The 19,079-nt window shown below is 57.9% G+C and overlaps 6 protein-coding genes across 6 annotated transcripts; 3 read left to right on the forward strand and 3 right to left on the reverse strand.

Annotated features, from left to right (window-relative positions):
- Window positions 1–186: 186 nt before the first annotated feature.
- A1Q1_07534 (uncharacterized protein) lies at window positions 187–2,534 on the forward strand (the record flags this gene model as incomplete). The annotated part of the gene is made up of 4 exons (XM_014326929.1): window positions 187–732; window positions 795–942; window positions 1,058–1,284; window positions 1,323–2,534. 4 exons carry the CDS (start codon window positions 187–189, stop codon window positions 2,532–2,534), a joined length of 2,133 nt encoding a protein of 710 aa, XP_014182404.1.
- A 3,915-nt stretch (window positions 2,535–6,449) lies between these two features.
- Window positions 6,450–8,090, reverse strand: A1Q1_07535 (uncharacterized protein; the record flags this gene model as incomplete). The annotated part of the gene is made up of 3 exons (XM_014326930.1): window positions 6,450–7,757; window positions 7,808–7,922; window positions 7,999–8,090. The coding sequence occupies 3 exons, from the start codon at window positions 8,088–8,090 to the stop codon at window positions 6,450–6,452; spliced, it is 1,515 nt and encodes a 504-aa protein (XP_014182405.1).
- A 3,329-nt stretch (window positions 8,091–11,419) lies between these two features.
- Window positions 11,420–12,139, forward strand: A1Q1_07536 (uncharacterized protein; the record flags this gene model as incomplete). Its single annotated transcript, XM_014326931.1, has 1 exon — window positions 11,420–12,139. The coding sequence occupies one exon, from the start codon at window positions 11,420–11,422 to the stop codon at window positions 12,137–12,139; it is 720 nt and encodes a 239-aa protein (XP_014182406.1).
- A 2,015-nt stretch (window positions 12,140–14,154) lies between these two features.
- On the reverse strand, window positions 14,155–15,949 carry A1Q1_07537 (carnitine/acyl carnitine carrier; the record flags this gene model as incomplete). Its single annotated transcript, XM_014326932.1, has 8 exons — window positions 14,155–14,371; window positions 14,633–14,796; window positions 14,845–15,019; window positions 15,070–15,266; window positions 15,330–15,487; window positions 15,535–15,657; window positions 15,714–15,795; window positions 15,848–15,949. 8 exons carry the CDS (start codon window positions 15,947–15,949, stop codon window positions 14,155–14,157), a joined length of 1,218 nt encoding a protein of 405 aa, XP_014182407.1.
- Window positions 15,950–16,549: 600 nt separating this feature from the next.
- A1Q1_07538 (vacuolar protein sorting-associated protein 28) lies at window positions 16,550–17,268 on the forward strand (the record flags this gene model as incomplete). Its single annotated transcript, XM_014326933.1, has 2 exons — window positions 16,550–16,795; window positions 17,005–17,268. The coding sequence occupies 2 exons, from the start codon at window positions 16,550–16,552 to the stop codon at window positions 17,266–17,268; spliced, it is 510 nt and encodes a 169-aa protein (XP_014182408.1).
- Window positions 17,269–17,441: 173 nt separating this feature from the next.
- A1Q1_07539 (uncharacterized protein) lies at window positions 17,442–18,905 on the reverse strand (the record flags this gene model as incomplete). Its single annotated transcript, XM_014326934.1, has 3 exons — window positions 17,442–18,122; window positions 18,164–18,598; window positions 18,639–18,905. 3 exons carry the CDS (start codon window positions 18,903–18,905, stop codon window positions 17,442–17,444), a joined length of 1,383 nt encoding a protein of 460 aa, XP_014182409.1.
- Window positions 18,906–19,079: the final 174 nt, after the last annotated feature.

A 19,079-nucleotide genomic window follows, 5' to 3' on the forward strand; every position in this document is an offset into this window, starting at 1 on the left:
TGCATCATCTCTCGACCTCTCGACTCTCGGACTCGATCGACTCGAGTGTGTACATCAACACACACAGCACAGACAACTGTAGGCAAGCTGTAGAATTGTGTGGGCTGATGATATAGACATATCTAGGTGCGATTTGCTCTCTGGCAAAACCAGACCACGTGTGGCGGCGCATTGCATCAGTTCAACATGAGCCGCGCGCCGTTGGGTCTCTGCATTCAGCCAGCATGCCTGGAGCACAAATACATCAGGCATAGGGATTCCTCTCATATTTTTGAGCGGCCAGAGCGACTTCGCGCAGTGCTGCTCGGCTTCGCAGCCGCGCTGGCCCGACTAGAATCGGTCGATGGTCCTAGGGCAGCCAACGGCAACGGGACGACAGACGACTTGAGTAACATGCTGTCAACACTGTCGCTCGTCAACTCAGTGTACAGTTCGGACTGCCTGAACGTTGTGCCACCTCCTACGCCTCCGACAACTCCTGGAAATGTGCTGTTGCACCATCCTGCACTGCAACTGGCGCATTCGCCACCCATCGAGGCTCCGTTCCCTTATCTGCCGAGGAGTAAAGGTGCAGCGTTACCGTCCAGCACATATCTCCGTGACTTGTTTAAATGGGCCAGCGAGGCTGTTGAGGCTATTAAGAACACGGGCTGCGAAATTCCGGACGACATGGGTTTAAACCCGGGAGACCTATATCTCGGACCAGGCTCTATCCTTGCGATTGAAGGGGCTGTAAGTTGAGGCGCAACTTACGCAACTAACCACCCAGGTGCAAACGGTGTGTCAGGCTGTAGATGGTGTCTGCAGAGATCAGACGTCCGCAGGCCTCAAGCCGGAGGTTCCCTCGACGCCCTCCGCGGACCCTCTTGTTCCGCCGTTCTCGAAAGCGTTTTGCGCCATCCGACCACCTGGTCACCATTGCGGGGAAGATGCGCCGTCTGGGTGAGTTGGGAGACTTATATAGCCTTGCTAACGAGCAGATTCTGCTACGTGAACAACGTCGTCGTCGGTGCCATGCACGGTGGGTGGGAAGGGCATGTGCCCAGCTAACCTTCAGCGTACATCCAACACGATATTGACCGAGCAGTCATCATCGATTTTGACTTGCACCACGGCAACGGCACGCAGGCGTTGGTGATGCCGCTGAACGCTGCGACGTACGCAGAGGACCTTGCGCAGAAGGCCGGCAAACCGCCGCCCATGGAAAGCGGGAAGAAGGGGCCACGAAGAGGCTGGAAAGGATTCTACGGCTCAGTGCACGACATCTACAGCTACCCTTGCGAGGTGAGTTATAGAACCGCTGTCAGTCGGCTGACTTACAGGATGGTGACCTCGACCTGATCCGTGATGCGAGCGTGAACCTGGCCGGCCACGGGCAGTACATCCAAAATATTCACCTACAGCCCTACGCGAGCGAGGAGGATTTCTATGAACGCATCTATCCTCTCTACCTCGCTCTGCTGGAGAAGGCTCTGGTGTTTATGAAGGAGACGGACGCAGACCCAGAGCGGACAATGCTGTTCATATCCGCTGGCTTTGATGCCTGCGAACACGAACATCAGGGCATGCAGCGGCACGACCGACGCGTTCCCGTAAGCTTCTATTCGCGGTACACCCGCGACATTGCGGTATTCGCGGACAAGCACCTGAATGGTCGCGTGGTCTCAGTTCTCGAGGGTGGGTATGGCGATCGCGCTCTCACTAGTGCGGCGATGTGGCACGCAATCGGCCTCCTTGACCGGCAGGGACAAGCGGACTGGTGGAGTGTTGAGCAGCTCATGCTCTTGGAGCGTGCCGTTAAGAAGCGACGTAAGGGCAAGCTGTGCGCGCTCCCGCCCGACCTTGCCGCCGACCCCGTTCTAGCACGTATACACGCAATTCTCGCCCAGTTCGAGGGCACCATGCCCGCTTCTCCGGCGCCCAGCGCCGCGCCGAGCACGCAAGCCACGCCGCGCATGACATTACGCGAGCGAAAGCCAAAGACGATGTACAGCGACTCGCCACCGCAGGAAACGCGCCGACGTCCGAGGGCCGTCAAGGAGGAGCCAAGTCCTAGCAAACCTAAGGAGGTTGCCAAGGAGGAGTCCGCCAAGGCCGAAGGAGCGTATCCCTCGCCGGTCAGTAGCGCCGGATCTCCGCCCGCTGCCGAGCAGCCCGAACCTCGCATCGTGCTCAAGATCCCGCGTGTCACAACTCCAGCCGCCCCTGGTACACCCGTCGCGAGCACCCTTGTTGCCACTGGCGCCGAGAGCGCCGCACCATCGCCGATCCCGACGCATTCGCTGCGTTCGCCCATGCCGCCGCGCCAGCAGTCTGAGAAGGCCGCGTCGGCGGGTGCGCCAACAGCCGCCAGCCGTTCCTCGCGTGCAGGCGCAGCTCGCTGCTGCTCGCCCCGCGTCATTCACATATTCGCCGCCCCAGTCGTCCGACCCGAGTATCCCAACAAACTCGCTGCAGTCTCCTCCAGTGGTGACGACCGCCTTCGCCCCATCCTTCCCGGACTCCTTCCGCCCAAGCCAGTTAACGGCTCCTGACTTACCGCCTACGCCAGTGCGTCCTGGCCGGCCAGCTCAACCAGCAGTCATGCCTGCTGTGATTCCCAGCGGACCGAGCTTTCACGCCATGCCGAGCCTGAGCAGCATGATGGTTGGCGATCCCTCGCTGCGTGTGCCGAAGGAGCCGGAGCCAGATTGCGCGTACCGCGTAGGCGCACCCGGTCAGCCACCCAGCGTGCCGCGCACCCCGAAGGGCGTCGTCGAGAAAAGGCAGTAAGGTGCGAGGTGCATCGCACGGCTTCGTCGGCGGTTGTGGTTTCCACATCTCCACTTTATAGATGCCGTTCTTCTTCGGCACAGTCCTCCCTTCGATTGTCTTTCCTTATCGATGTTTCGGTCTCATTAGTTATCTCTCTCGTCTGCGTGTCGACTCGGAACTTCCAGGTGTCCATGGTTCACAGCGAAGGCAACCTAGCGGCTTATGGCTGCGACTGTTGCCCTCGGCAGATCTTGCATACCTCCGTCCCCTGAGAGCGAGGACGCTGCTTCGAATATGACCACCTGGACGACCCCAGATACAATATGTAGCCACAGCAACGGGTCCGGCTGCTTATGAAGATTAGAATGCGGGATGCGCTGTCTCGAGTCTTTCTCTTGCTTCTTAAGCTGCATGGTGTTGCGAAGGAGGGACAGGCGCGGCGAGAAAGTACGTGTGGGGTAGGCATGACAGACGAAGTTAGAGGATGGAGAGTAAGAGTGGCTTAGTTTTGCCCTCATGCCATAGTATTCATGACACGAACAGTTATCGCCGCCAATAAGCATAGCTTCGACTCGAGAGAGAGAGAAGTACCACAGGCAGCGGAACTCAGCTGACATATGCTTCGACTGCGGAGGTGCTCGGATATTGATGGCGGAGATATGTGACGATGCCTTCCTGGGTGACATGGGACAGGGTTGTGATGGCGCGGAAGCCCAAAAGCATGTTGAGCATCGTGAATGTGCACCCTGAGGTAGATTGAGTCATGTTTGGCTCGACACGACTTTTCTATACCCTGGGATTAAAGCTGCATGGTGAGTGTTCGCTACAAGACTCGCGCCGAGGTGAAAGTCCGCGGCTAGGACACGACCATTCGACAGGTGTTACTCCGATTCAGCTACGGATGTCAAATTGCACAGTGTTTTCATACACAGCGCCTACAGGACCTCGATGAAATCAACTTCAGACTGGACTGAGACGTCCTGTGAAGCTCTACTTAAGTAAGGTTCAATCTCTCCTCGACCCTCCACAAGCGTTCGTCGTGCGGCGTCATCTCGCGGAAGATCTCTTGAAGCTGATTCTGAACCGAACGAGTCTGGGGAAACCCACGCTCCTCACACTGGTTGTTTGTCTCGGCGACGCCGTTCTTGATACCGAGTCCGTCGTCATTGCACTCGCCGTTTCCTCGCACATTGCCGACCACTGTCGGAGCGGGCGTCTGCGAGGCGATAGCGGGCATCCCGGGGCCCAGCAAGTCACTATTTGAGTCGTCTCGACACACACGAAGAAACTCGATGAACGAGAAGCCCGTTGAATTCGTTAGTTCAACACAAAGGCATTATCTCAGCTGCACCGTACCGAGCCCTTGCTCCTTCGTCCGTGACCTAGACATCTCGTCCGTGACCTAGACATCTCCGGTAGACAGCTGAGTCGAGGATGGGGAGGGGGATACAGTTTAAACTTTCGCAAAGGGTTAAGCAGCCCTGCCGGCGGGATGGTCCACGTCTACCAGAGCGTTTCATCTCTCGAGTTTCGAGCGGGAGTCGGCCAGACTCAGTCGTGCTGACCCCTCCTCAGACACCCAGCGTCCAGCTGCGAGTCAGGCAGCTAGCAGATGAAACGAGCTACTGGGTTTGTGAAACTGCTGGCCACCTACAGTGGTGGTCAAAAAGGTTGTCCACCTCCTAGTACGGTTCCTGCCCCAGCCAAGGAATCACCTCTGCTTTGCTGGGATGACCGGTTCTCTGGCCTGGTGCTGATACACGCCCTGAGGACAACCTTTTTGACCACCACTGTACGCCTTACGCTCTGTTACGCTGCCGCCCTGCAGTGCTACTGACCTGCTGGACAACGCAGGGAGGGCTACAGGCACGCCGTACACGCTGGGTCGAAGACACGGGCAGATTATGTTTAAGCGTAGAGGATCGTCACGATTCCCGCGCCTTAGTGCTGTCCTTATCCTGTGTCCCTAAACCTCCCGCTGACCCGCGCTCACATGCTCGTTCGCCTTCCTTCGGAGCTCGTTCTGATCTTGTGGCCTTCCCTGCGTTGCCTGACCTCCTTGCTCCTGTGTCGGCTGACATGAGCCTCAGTGTAATTCACGGACGGTACTCGAGGTGTGGCGTGCGGGGCCACGGAGGGTTGAAAGGTGGTACGCAGGATCTGTTGGAACGCAGGATCTTCCTCTCTGCTGAGCTGCTGACTTGCTGCGCTCGTCGACGTATCCATTAGGGCCGACGCATGGACCCATCACAGCGAGCAAGGACAGGCAGCTACAGACATGCGGGTGAGACAACGGCCCTCGTCTCATGCTGAACAGTCGTCATGCACACAATGCACATACCGGCGAGTGACTCACCCACTCGGCCACTCGCGGTCACCGCCATTCAGTCTCAGGCAGATGAAGGAGAGGCGCAATGGGGTTGTCTGCACGCCGCACGCACGCCCGAGTCGCGAGTTGCGCCTCTGACGTCGTCTTGTCTCATCGACTGTCTATAGAGCTATGAAGAGCCGCGCTGCTGCGCCGCTGCACACGCTCAGAAGTCACCTTACATGCTCTTGGAACACACTCGGGGCTGCGACGTTGGCCAAGACTGCGGCACCAGCGTACAGAAAGCAGCAGAACTCACCCTCACTGGTTCCGAGCGAAGTCAGACCAGAGACATCATTCCGCCCAGTGTTCATTGCCAGTGTCACGGCCATGTTCGGGGCACAGAGGGTGTAAGTGCTCTCTCAAAGCAGCGAGAGAAGGCAGTCGGCCTGGAGCTTGCAGCACGGCGCCTGTTGTCGTCATGCATGATCCGTCTCCTTCTCGCCCCTCTCATCGCGGGTCGTTCCCAAACGTAATCACTTTCCAAGGTGAACACGCGGAGCGACGATCCCGGGACGTTCCTTGCCTTCAAGGTCTGCTCCACTTGTTCCGGACACGCTCTAGTCGGCACATGCCCCGGCATCCGACACTATGCGAGGACAGTCGATGTGAGATATGTTTTCCCTACGCTATACCGCCGGGATAATCTCCATCCCGCCATCACGTTCAGGTTCTTCCGGTACCTCCCTCCTGCATCTCCCGTTTGAATGGCAAAGAGCTGGAGCATGGAGGAGGAGGGGTGGGGAGCGAGGCAGATAAACTTTGCCAGCGGCAGTTCCAACAGCCTTCCCCATCGTGGGGATAATCTAGAACGAGGGTCTTCACCGTCTGCAGCAGTGCACTTCGCCCACATGGGCTGGACGGCCCATCTCGCCAGGAACCGCGAAAAGGCTCCTAAGCTCCGCAATCTTATCTTGGAGTTTCGCGCCGGGATGCCGTTACATTAACATGAGGCGTGACACCTGTGATGCCTCCGCGCGGGCACATCGTTGCCGCACTTTTCACTTCTGACGTGCACTGCCCGCACTGCTCGCACTGCTCCAATGACACTGTGCTTCTCTTCCGTATCACAGCTATGCAAGACAGCGTTTGGGACGCAACGCTCTGCACTGGTTCGAGCCAGTACGACGCTTATCCACTGGCGCATGTGCAACTCGCCCCGCTTCCTCCATCGCGGCTTGCGCCAGTCGCACGATGATGTATATTCATGTACACGTATACCTATTGCCTATTGTTACAGTGAATGTCCTGCTTGATGAAAAATGCTGATGTACTTGGTTGCAAGACAATGATGATGTTGATGAGGTCGTTAAGAGAGGGACAGAGTTTAGTAGGTGATTTTGAGCCCGGGCCACAGGTCGTGCTTCGGCGCTTCCCAGGTGTCGCCAAACTTGGGACACGGAGGGAGTGGCACGTCCGGCGGCGCCTGGTGCTGGTGCCACTCGGGGGAAAGGCGCTCGGACACTTCGGCGGCATCGGCAAACTGGGCCTTGCGCTCGGGAGTCGGCGAAAGGGGTTCCTGGCAGTAGCCTTCGTCCGAGGCGAAGGAGAGAGAGCGCTCCATTGTCGGCGTAGTAGGCAGAGGCTCGGGGGATGCGGATGACGAGCGATCGTCCAGCTCCGGCTCGCTCTCCATGTCCGACAGGTCGTTCTCCATAATCGACTCGAGGGAAGAGGATGGGTGAGAGGCGGTCCCGTCGAGCTCGGCGGCAGTAACAGACTGAGACAGGGACGAGCGCTGCAGCGGAGTAGCATTCAGGGTGTCCGTGCGACGGAGCAGGCCGTTCGAGAACGCCCGGCGAAGAGCCTTGTCGGCGTCCCGTGTCAGCTCCATGTGCTCGAACCACTGGCGCTTGCCCTCCTCGCGCTCGTAGCGGGTTGCGAGCTTGGTGATGCTGCCGAGGCGAGCAGCGAGGTGAGTCACCCGCGTGAGCTGAGCACTGTAAATGACTCGCTGGGCCACGGGCATCGCGCTAACGGCAGGCACGGAAGCGAGGAAGCGTTGGGGGGAGCCGGGCGCCATGGACGAGTCGCTGCTCGAGGTAGTCGCGGCGAACTCCGAGTCGCCACCGAGGGTCGACGACGAGTCTCGGCGGTCGTGCAGCGACACCTGCTCAACGGACAGGTCGAGCTGGAGACCAGAGGCCTCGACAAGCTCGACGATCTCGTCACGACCCCTGTTGAACTCGGCAACCTTCTGGTTTGCCTCGCTCTGGATCGTCCAGAGCAGATAGGCAGAGGGGAGCGTCTCCTTGAGGACGGGGAGAACATGGCGGCGGAACGCGTCGACAAGGAGCGAGCGTGCCTGGCGGCGGTGCGCGCGAGCAGGCTGCTGGTGGACCGCTACGTGCGGGGGAAGAACGGGGCGCGGCTGCGGGGCGCTGATGAGCGGCGTGATGAGCGACGACAAGATGGACATGGGGGAGCGGCGGCCCGAGACGTCGGCCGGCGACGCAACAAGGGGAGGAGGCGCGGTGGAAGCATTGACTGCGGCAAAGCTGAGTTGGACCTCGTTGACGACGTGTCCAAGCTGAGCGATGCACTCGTTGCTGAGGTTGACGTTGATGCTGGTGCCGTCGATGAAGTGCACGACAATCGTCTCCTGGGGAAGAGAGAAGGTCACACTGTCAACGACCTGCTTGTGTCAGCCAGAAACATTGGGGCAATCCAGAGATTATCACTCACGCCGCCGATCCAGGACGCCTTGTCACCGAGGAGGACGTTTGTGCACTCGATGTCCTCCTGGACACAGAGCGAGCGGTGGGCAAGCAGGTTTGGGGGCAACGGGACACCGCGCGAGCTGTTGCAATGTAAGCTGGTGATCGTGTGATAGCGGAACGCTGTAGCGCCGACAAGAAACAATGGGTGTAACGTACGTGTAGGGGCTGGCCGGGAGAGGAAGGGTGAAGAGGATGGTGGGAGGCGCCGGCTGAGCCTGCGTCGGCGCCGGGAGGAGACGAAGGAGCATGATGCGTGGTGAGTCGTTAAGATAGGTGTAGTTCTAAGTGATCCCTCCAGCGCTGGGATCTTTTGATGTTGGTGGTCTATGAGTTTCGTTACTGGGCACACGGGCTTCGATGGGTTCTTGGGGTGACGGGCGATGCGGGCGGTGCGTGCTGCTAATGGCTGCCAGAGCCGGTGATTGTTTATCGAGAGTGAAGGGGGTAAAGATAGTCAAACGAGAATGGTCGAAGAGAAAGAGCAAGAGGTGTCGAGGAATCTGACGGGGGGTCAAGGCGGGTATGAAGAGGGGGGAAGAGTGCAACGCGGCTATCGATATAAGAATGGAGTGCGATAAAGTGTAGGTGGGTAGGAGTGTGCCAGAGTTGGCCAGTGCCGGGTGAAGGGATGGAGGGGTATGGATGAGTGATTGTTGTGCACGGTCCGTGTGCCCTGAACCCTGATCCCTGAATAGTGCGCGAGTGCGCGAGCGCGCGAGTGCGGGCGTATTCGTGTTTCCCTTTGCGTAGTTTGACGTCCCTAGGGCGCATGGGCCAGTCCCTGGAAGCCTCTCCATGGGACCGAGACCCTACCCTCCTCCCTGCGCCGTGGGCGAGCCCTGAGTGTGATCCTGAGGGCCTCCCCGCGGATGCGGGCGAGCGGTGATCGTCACTGCGTGGTTGCAAGTGGACGTGTGGTACGCGGGACGAGCTAAAGTGCGGGAAAAGGCACGCCCAAAGGCGAGGCACAGATTGGCCCCTCCTCTCCTCCCCGGCCTCGAGCACGTCGGGCCCTCTTTTCATGACTGACCCCCGCCAGCCAGTTCGGCCAGTCCAACCAGATACCAGCGACAAGCTACGGGGTGGGCCAGACCCACTACCCACTTATCCTCTCCACCCACCACCGGCTATCACCTAATCAAATCACTTTCCAGCTGAGACGAGCAAACCTTTTCACCACCGTTATGGCTGGGAGGGGGTTCATCTGAACGTGACCCCCGGGCCGGCATGGCATCCGACATGCTGCATGCCGCAGTACCATTGGCAGCGACACAATGTCGGTGGAGCAGAGACAGAGTCCAGAGCACCCCGTAACGGCCGTCACTCTATCGGCGGTGCATGCAATGCAGCCAGCCTGTTCGAGAAGCGGAAAATGTCATTCAACGAACCACCCGATGGCTCTGTTCCGGGAAGCATTCTGCATTCACTCCTAGTCATCAGTGTCACGGCGGGTCACCGGGCCGGGCGTTCAACTGCGGTATACACGATATGCGGCATATGAGGAATGTTCGGTGGTTTTCGTCGATTCTGAGCATGACAATGGTGTCGGTATCTCCGCAACTCTGCGCCTTGCGCCAGCTCTGAGCCCCAGCACATACGGCACCTGGCAGAGTCTCCACACCTTGTTATCCCTAGCTTGAACGAGGTGAGAGCGGGTGGTTGACGCCCATGATCGCATCAATCGTTCCTTGCAACTGGCGCTTGGGTGCGGCAGTGGCCGGGGAGATGAGGCGTCACTGATGGCAGCCACCTGGTGTTCATGGTCTACATTTCCATTGTGCGTCGGTGGCGCCCACGCTCGGGCAGTCCTGGTACGCTACTTGCCAGCACAGGTGGCGTCGGCGCACCGCAGGCTGGACTGTAGGCGTGCCGACGAGTGGGCCGCCCGGCAACAGTTGGTCTGTGCTAACCGCTGGCTCGCTGCTTTACTAACCACCGTCTGTATTGCTCGCAGCCGCTGGCAGAGGTCCAGACACTGACTGCGCCTGTCCTACCACAGGGCAGAAGTACCCCGCAACACTAGCGCTTGGCTGGCCAAAGGGTTCAACTAGGATGGACAACTTAGTTAGGAACCGACACTTTAAGGCACGTTGAGCGTTCCTGGACCATCTCCTCTGAGTTCCGCCCATGCACACCAAAGGCAAGCAGCAAGGAGGATTACATACGACCCAAGAAACTGAATAAAGTTTCGCTGCCCCGACGTGCTTGCGCTAAGTGCTCGGACGTGTCCTTAGGGTGGGCTGGCACCGTGCATTGCGCCGGCGTGGCTGGAAGCGCCGTACGCCGCTCGAACAAAGGAGGTTCCAGCTGAACTATTTGGGCGTTTTCCTAGCTGAGGCCTGGGCATGCTGGGCATGGACGTGCGTCGACAGGACAGAGGGTGTGCGGCACACCGAACTCCGTCGTCAGCCCTCCGCGCCCTCCGGCGCAGTTCGCATTCATGCATCCACCTTTGCATTCAATCAAGCTCGTATTCAACCCAACCTGGTCAAAGCCTTGCCGGAATCTTGAGTTTATCTAAGCGTATGCCGTGTACGTAGACTGCGTCGCCGTTTGATATCAGCGGAACCAAGTCGGAGGTACGGAGAGGTCCTCGAATGTGACACAGTCGGTGAGGCGCGCGACGCGTCCACGATACGATGGCGCCAGAGGGCATTGAAGGCGCGCCGCGTTGATTCCGACTAATCTCGGCTCCCTCATTCATGCCCGGCGACTGGGAGTGACAGTCCGTTGCCAGCCTGATGAGGGACCGGGTACGCAGGTGCATGGAACGCGTGGAACAGGGTGGTTGCCGTTATGCTCCTCCTCAAGACATTCACACTGACATCGGGTGCATGACCCAACCCGACATGGGTTTCGGGGTGCCCATCTCTACCCGCATAGCACGCACAGACTAAGTCGGACTAAAGTGGCAGCTGACTGGTTGGCCCGAGTCCAGTGAAGCGGCATCGATGCCGCAATATGAGCAGACACGCTTACACACCTATCGCACCAATCGTTAGCGAGGTCGATACTCGGGCGAGGAGAGCGCGTGATGCCGTGATAATGCACTTCAAGCAGATTTCGCTACCCCTTAATTCTCTAATCTTTCCTTACACCGCTCCTGATTCCTTCACCCCCCCACGATCCTACTGCAAGTAGTAGCAGCGACATCCCCATGTTAATTTGCTAGCTCTCTATAGTCTCATCGTTAGGCCCGGAGGACACCGTTAGGCTATGGTTCCTACTTGTTTCCCACCGAGCTAGCGATCTCCGGATGCACTACGCGCACTGTCATGGAGAACTGAACGAATCTGAACACGGCCTGGGACCTTTAGTACACGACACAGAAGCCCCAGGGGGGAGGGGCAGCAAGGGTGCCATATGAAATGATAAGGCCCAGCTGAGACACATCCCTACCATTACAATTGCCCACGCGAGCTCGCCGAACAGTCTCCATGCGGTGGGGGGATGTAGGCTGCGTCTTATCGGCGACTAGACCAGCCACACTCGGCGTACGTGAAGTGACCGGCAATTTGACGGCAGTGCGCCATGCACCTGTACGCAATCGGAATCCGCCCCGGTCAACGCCCCGAGTATGCTCCGTCCGCAGTCCGGTGACACACCTCTTGACCTCGAGCATTCCTCATCTTCTACCGAAGAGTCTGGCGCAGGTAGGGTGAGATCGAACGGCCAGTTGCACTCCGCTCGTTTGGTTCCAGCGTCACTCCTGTGTGTGATTTCAACATCTTTCGGCGCGCTTCGCACATCCCACCACGATTGGAGTGACCAGGAGGTCAATGCATGGCACCCGCGGCGATCCCATACTTTGTGGCGCATACCCAGTATTCGCACGGACAGTCCGCTCCATACCACGATTGCTATTGTCTGCCCAGGAGTCTGCTCAGGAGATAACGGGTCTCGGTATACTCGCGACGCTCGCCATGCGCCGTACGCGCCGACTTCCGGAAACTGGTACCGGACGCACTTGAAGTGGACGCACCGAGCACAGCCAGTGCAGATTCCCACCGATCGCACCCTGGTCGGCCGGGTCTCCTCTTTTTCGGGGGACGATGAGATGCCCTTCGGAGTACGGGTTCCAGCACATTTCAGCGGCACGGTGTCAATGCGATCGCAAAAATCGCACCCCACTATCATGGCCACATGCCTCCCCGTGTTCCGTCAAGTTGAGCCTCTTTCTGTTCTCCCTTTGACAGTGGCCCACTGTTTCCCACTCCCCGTAGAGCTTGCAAGCATATCCGCAACAGTCAAGCTCCGGAAACAGTGGCCGGAGTGGGCCGGGTTCCAGGAGATGTGAGGTGCCCTCGGCGGGCACGAGCACGCCGCTTGCTGCAACTTTTGTAAACAGTGCGCAGAACGAAAAGGACGGTGGTGCCGGGTATTGGGTGTCCTTGAGTATGCTCTGCCCGCAGGTCCACCCGCGTGCACATCGGCACAGTGGGCGAAGTGGGAGCGGGCGAGGAGGGTTCAGCAACTGCGCAAGGTTACCGCCTCTCTGCGTGACTACAGATCTCGGCGCCGGCCGTAACGCTCTGAACGAGAGGCCCGACTGTCGGTGATCAACCGACAGTTCCTCCATCTCGGACCGTGGTACCGAAAGTGAGGGTACGCCCCACCATGGGTTCGGGGGTCCGTGCGCGCGTACTCCGTGAAAAGGTGAGGGATTCTCAAGTCGGTGAACATCCCGGAGTTTCCTTGCGACTTGAATCGATAATGACACAAGAGAAAGGACACCTCACAAGCCTTTGACGCCTTGCGATCACTCCCTGTCTTGTTCCCGGAAATGATACCTGTCCCCGCAGGAGGCATGTCTGTCCTGAGTGGCGTGGGTACGAGAGCAAAACTCACGCCAGTCAAGCCTCGTGAACGCGTTGCTCGGCATGTCCAAAATTTCAAGATCGAGGGCCCTCTTCCAGGTACCCCAAGCTCGGCGCACACCCGAGAGTCTGGAGGCTCGTTCGGGTGACCCGTGGAGGGTTTGGCAGGGATGTGACCAAACGACCTCCAGGGCACGCCCTGGACCCAGGACTGATTCCAGCGCGCGCCATATCATGAGCGCTCACACTTCGCACTCTGCATAGCGGTTGCGCGTCAAGCTTCATTCTTACGGCATAGGGATGTGCTCTTTTTCTTCTCCTCCAACCACAGGCAAAGTTGTGCACAACCCCTGCACTTCCCGGACGGGGAGGCGATCTGCATGCGTTTGCGACTTTGTGCCCTGTACATATTGCCCTGCCTTACCTTAACTTTGCACTTTTGCTCGCGCATGCTCGCAGAGCAATCAAACAAGATGAACACAGCTTCGTCGCCTTTGTGGCGTGTTCCTGGCCCAGCACCACACCTTATACCCCACACCTTACCTACGAAGCGCTTTCAGTGTACCTGTGGGTCGCCGCCCCGCCTGCGCCTCGTCGCCCCGCTCGCGCACTCCGCGCCGTAACGTGATGCACGGCACGCAGTATTCTCAACCGTTGACGTTGTCAGGTCGATCGCACACAGAGCCCTTCACGTCACTGGTTCGCCAGGCTTTCCGGAGCCTTTTGCGGATCCAAACGCGCTCAAGCTTGCTATGTGCGCTATGTCTAACCCCGCCCAGCTTGCCTGAGGTCCTTTCGTGCCTCCAGCGGCTGCGAGTACCCCGCCGCGTCTCGGCGACTGCGGGGTGCGAGCTCAGTTCCTTTGCCTTGGCGCAGATCGAGGATCGAGATCGGATCACAATCCTGGGCAAGGAACTGGAAAACTTGCTTGGGGCAAGTACGAGCCTGCCCGCTCTCGCGCTCGACTTCTGTCTTTGGGTATGCAATGCAGGGTAACCGGGTACTACAAATTTTCTTGCGTTGCGCTGCGTCAAGTGTCACGCGGTCTTATGACATCGCAGACACGAGCAGCTCGAATGTCAGGAAAGTTGCCATATTTGTCTGCATTCTCGTCAGCCACTGATGCACTTTGCTCGGAGTGAAGCTTCAGCATCCTGCAGCCCCATACGGCAAGAGAAAGCGGGTACGCGAGTTGGTCTCGCTAGCTCGCACGTGGTCGCTGGTCGCAGGTTAAACATGAAGCTGGGCCTCCAGGTCTGGACTTACAGGGATTGCGCTGTATTTCATCATAAAGAGTTTGGGTTAGCATCGTCCTCATAACCATTCAATGTGATAGCTTCTAACCGACACGTCAGGTGAAACCATGCGACGGGCACTCAAGAGTGACTGCAGGGTCGCGATATTGGGGTTGTCCAGCTTGATTTCCTCATTGGTTCTGAGAAGTCCACGCCGCCCTCGCCCTTGGAGACAGGAGAGCGAGCATGCTCGCGCCGATTCAGTAGTCTTGTGGCTCGGCACAAGCTTCCGTCTGCTCGACGCACCCAGGCGATCCCATATCGCCCCAGACATTACCCTCTCCGGAGCCCTGCATGAACCCTTCCGTAGTGCAGGCACGCCCACAGAAGGACGCCGCTACCCCCTTTGCATGGTTGGTAGCCGACCCGAAACCGTGAAGGTGCGAGGAACCATATGAAGCGAATGCGTCTGGCTCCCTAGATACGCCGGGTATGTATCGAGGTCCTCGTGGTCGAGGGAGACATGTGGTGACTAACCCCCCGCATATCACCGCGAGTTGAGAACATCCTTAATAATGATCTCCTCGAAGTTCATCCCCCAGATCAAATGAGCAAACGGCGTGTCCCCCCATCTCGCACGACCTCCCAAGGCATGAGGGACTCATTCCCCGACCCAGATCGCGGTCCACTGCTGAGTAACACGCCACCTCTTCTTCGCTCTTTTCAATCTCAACTCACCGGACAATTGTGGGCCACAATCCAACGAACATGACCCTCCAGCCTTCTTTACGAACACTTGTGACCGCCGTCTGCCAGAGACCCAACTTGACTTTGCTGGCCTCGTCACCCCAGGCGGATGAGCTTTGCATGCGAGTTTTGAAGACGTCGAAAGGGAATGTCGCCTGGCGTTAGCGGACCGTCTTTCATGCATCGCCGCAGCCATTACTCACAACCCAGGCAACTACGCCAGCCACTCCTCCAGCCGTCATGAGCTCGGCCCAGTTCAGGCCCGAGTTGAGCTCGGCCTCGCCTTCGCTGATAAGGTCGTGCTTGTGATCGTGATATTCCAGCGGATGTCCGGACTTCGCACGGCGCCACTTGAAGTATCGACACACCGCCTCATACCTGCTGTCAGTTCCAGCATCGCGGGGTGCACTCCTCACGAGCAGAAGTACGGTCCGTAAGCGGATTCTCGGATTAGAGTCGCTGTGTAGCCCCTGTAAAGGCCACGAAGGCCACCAGTCTTCAAGATATCCCACGCAACGGCGTACGTCGAGGGATTCATGTGCGGAGGCATGGACTGTTGGCGGATCTGGGGGGTCAGCGTTCCGGTTCTCCTCATCCTCGATGGATAACGAGCAGTCTGCACCGTCTGCGGAAACCATCCGCCTACGCAGGTCCAAGACGCCAACCGCAATCTCTTAGATCTACGCACCTTAATGAGCTCGATCGGGCACGTCAGAGTAGCTCCCACAAAACCGCTTCCCATTCCGGCGAGGTTGATTTGCCATAGCGTCGGGTCCTGGCCGGGAGGCGTAGGCATCATACTCATGAAGGATGTGTATGAGGAGAAGATAACTCCGTTCACGAAGGCTATACCCAGCTGGCTGTCAGCAGATGGCCCTCCGCGGAAGACGCACCATAGGGCTCATAACACCCTTGAACAGGCCGGGAATCTGCGGTTAGCTGGCCGCCTAATCCAGAGAAACCATCTGGCAAAGACCGTAGGTTCGACCGCACCTTCTCCTCCTTCAGAATGGAGGCTGCTTGTCAGCGCGAAGATTCGGACCAAGCCTCACTCAGTGCCCCCGTTATTGACCGATATCTTCCATTGTACTGAGGTGTTTGGTAGCGAACCTTGACCACGTCAAATGGTTGTCCAACGAGGAGACCGACGGCGCCTAGAGTGGTTAGTTCTTCCCACAGCTGTGCAACTCATCGGCGCTCGCTCACCTGCAATCGTTCCAGCAGTGAAGTCAACGAGGGGGGAAATCTCTCTGCCTGCTGGTCAGCGTAGCTAGCATACACAGGCTCACCCTTGTCCTCGTCACCCATAGTGTTATTCCAGCCCTCTTATGACGAAGCAGAAGATGGCCAGGATAGTAGACGGACGGAGGTCGCGTGAGAGTGGAGGTGCGGTGCGCTTCGTGGAGGTCGGCGGAAGGGCAAGTGTAACAGCAGACGACGGACCACCTATTAGGGGCAGCAAGCAGTTGACAAACTGAACAAACGGGGCACAAGGAGGCGGTCAGCCGAAGGCACAGATAAGAGGGGCGGTAGTATGGCCGAAAGAGGGAGAGGAGGCAACAAATCTGTCGAGGGTCGGCAGCACGGTGGTGTCAACATCCTTCTTCCAGGTGGCCTATCTACCCCGCATTACCCCGCACTCCCCCCAGCGTCATCGTTCCGTTGATCCGTGGATTTCCTTCTCCGTCCCACTCAACAACATCCTCAAACGTCACTCCCAGTGACATCCACGACCGCGTTGAGTGGAATCCCCCAGTACGATTCGGTGACGCCGCTGGCCTGAAGCCGAACGCGCAGTAGTACGAGTTCCGCCCGCGCACAACACTCCTTTTGGTTGCCGGCCACCGTTCGACTCTTGATCTGCTCGGCTCCTCTAACGGTCCGCAAGCTGCTGTCCCAGCGCCTAACATGAATCTCGACGAGGAGGCGAAGCTCTACACGACGAATCAGGAGCGCGAGCAGGTCGAGAATCTCGCCACGCTCTACTCCATAATCGTTTCTCTCGATTACCTGGAACGAGCCTATGTCAGGGATTCGGTGACGTCGAAAGATTATGCGCCGGCTTGCACGAGGTTGTTGGCTCAGTACAAGAGCCTGATGAAACTCGTCGGAGAAGACATTGGTGGAGTGGAGGCATTCATGAAGCGATACAGGGTGCGTGCTCGTTCGATGGAAAGTAGCTTCACCTCGTTCTGTTCGACTGACGATGAGATGGAGTTGCCAGCAGCACTGCATCGGTTGCAGGTCGGTGTGCCTGCAACAATAGAGCATGCCAGTGACACAACGGAAGGAGCTGATAGCGCCAAATACGTGGCTGAGGCGACACAGGTGAGCTCAGGACGCGCCTCCTAGCTGATGTCCAGGCTTTCATTACATTCATGGACGCACTCAAACTCAACCTTCGCGCCAAAGACCAGCTGCACCCATTGCTTACAGAGGTGATGGCGGGCTACGCAAAGTTCAAGGATTCGGCCCAATGGGAGGGAAGAGCCAAGATTATTCACTGGCTCATCACGCTCAACGCCATGAAAGCCGCGGACGAGATCACGGAGGACCAGTCAAGGCAGATGCTGTTCGACATTGAGAACGCTTATAACGAGTTCTTCAGGTCGCTGAGCGGGAAGTAGTCGGAAGCGCATAGTTGTGGCAGACAGAAGTATTCGTAACGATACAATGACATCTCAAATATACAACAGGACAAATGACTGGGTGGTAATATCGTTACAGTGACAAGTTGCGGCGAGTATTAACAGTACAAGAGACAAATTCCCCCTTCTTCAAAGAACGGCATAGAGCAGACCTAGTCTTGGATCTGCTGGGAGATGCCGAGGGCGTTGGCGACCTGGTCGATGTAGCTGTCCGCTCGCTGACGAAGCGCCTTATACGCCTCCAGGACCTTGCGGATTTCTGCCTGGTTCTTCGCGATATACTCCTTCATCTCGTTTCGCAGCTGCTTCTCCTCGTTCTGCAGCTCGACGAGCTGCCCTTCCAACGATGCGCGCTCCTTATCCTTCTGGTTGTACTCAGCGGTCAGCTCGGCAATGCGGGCCTTGCTGCTCTGGTGGTACTCCTTAATTCTCTCACGCTGACGGGTCAACTTCTCATCCGCGAACGAGATCTGCCGCTCAAGGTGGTCATTGCGCTCCTTCAGGCGCTCGCCCTCGGCCTTCGCCTGGTCGACAGCCGACTGGAGCCTCTCCTTCTCACGGCGAAGCTGCTCGGTTGTCTCCTGCTGGGATGCGATCATCTTGCCGAGAGTGATCAGGCGCTTCAGTTCGGTCTCCAGGCTCTGAAGGACTTCCAACCTCTTCGTGTGTTCGTGGAGCTTCTCCGTAGTACGGCTCAGCTCCTCCTTCTGCGAAGCGACTTGAGAGCCCATTTCAGAGATGTTCTTGCGCATGCGATCGGGAGATCGAACGAGACGGCTCTTGGCCTCCTTGGTGCGGGCATCGATGCTCTCGAGCAAGGCTGCGCGCTCTTTCTGCGATGTCAGCAGCGATCCAATGATGATTGATGACTTACGCCTTCCTTGCTCAATGCCTGTCGGTCCTGCTTCATTTTCTCATATTCTCCAGACAGTTGACGTTGTTCCTCGGACAGACCACGCAGCTCATTGCGCACCTCCTCGTTGCGCTTCCTCGCGCTCTCGACCTTGGGCTGGTCTTCCTCCTGCGTAGCCTTGCAGTCTTCAATGGCAACGTCAAGCTTGTCGATCTTCCTCTGCAGATGGATAACGCGCTCTTTGTCTGAGTCAAGCTGCGCCTGAAGCTTGTCCGCGAGACCAAGGTTCTCCTCCCGGAACTTCGCATAGTTCAGAACTCCACTGAGAGCTGTGCGCAGGCGCAGGGCATCGGGCCTGGTAAGGTCGGGAAGGGTGAGCGGCACCCCACAGCGATCGGCGAGATTCTGGCAAAGCCTGAGGAACATGATAATGCCCAGGCCACCGTTATAGAGCTCCTAAGCACCGTCAGCCACGTTATCATTTCGCAAAGCTCACCCTATACTCCATCTTGCTGATGATTGCGCTTTTGGAGTCCTCGATCTGTGGCTGGGTGACACCGCACAAAACTTCGAGGAGACCCGCCCAGATGGCTTGGGTGGAAGCCGCCGTGGGGCGCGTGATGTCGTCCATCTGACAGTTGATGCCGAGAAGACCAAGGCAGCTGAAGATCTCATGCGGGCTCATCATTGGGAATCCCAGCTTGCGCCCATTGTTGCCGGTTGCGCTGGCAGGGCCGTTGCCTTTACGCACAGGCTGAGACATGACGAGCTCAAATAATCTTGTGTTCTGTCGTACTTGTAAGCTGCTGGATAAAGGCCGTTGTGATGGTGTTGTTGAGGTGGCAACTTCACAGGGGATATGTTGACGCGACTTGGGTGAGCTGCTGGAACAGCTTGTTTACGCTAAAATGTATTACGTAAACGCTCCCCACTGTAG

This window comes from Trichosporon asahii, assembly GCF_000293215.1.
Source record: "Trichosporon asahii var. asahii CBS 2479 unplaced genomic scaffold scaffold00015, whole genome shotgun sequence".
In the NCBI taxonomy this organism is placed as follows: Eukaryota; Fungi; Basidiomycota; class Tremellomycetes; order Trichosporonales; family Trichosporonaceae; genus Trichosporon; species Trichosporon asahii.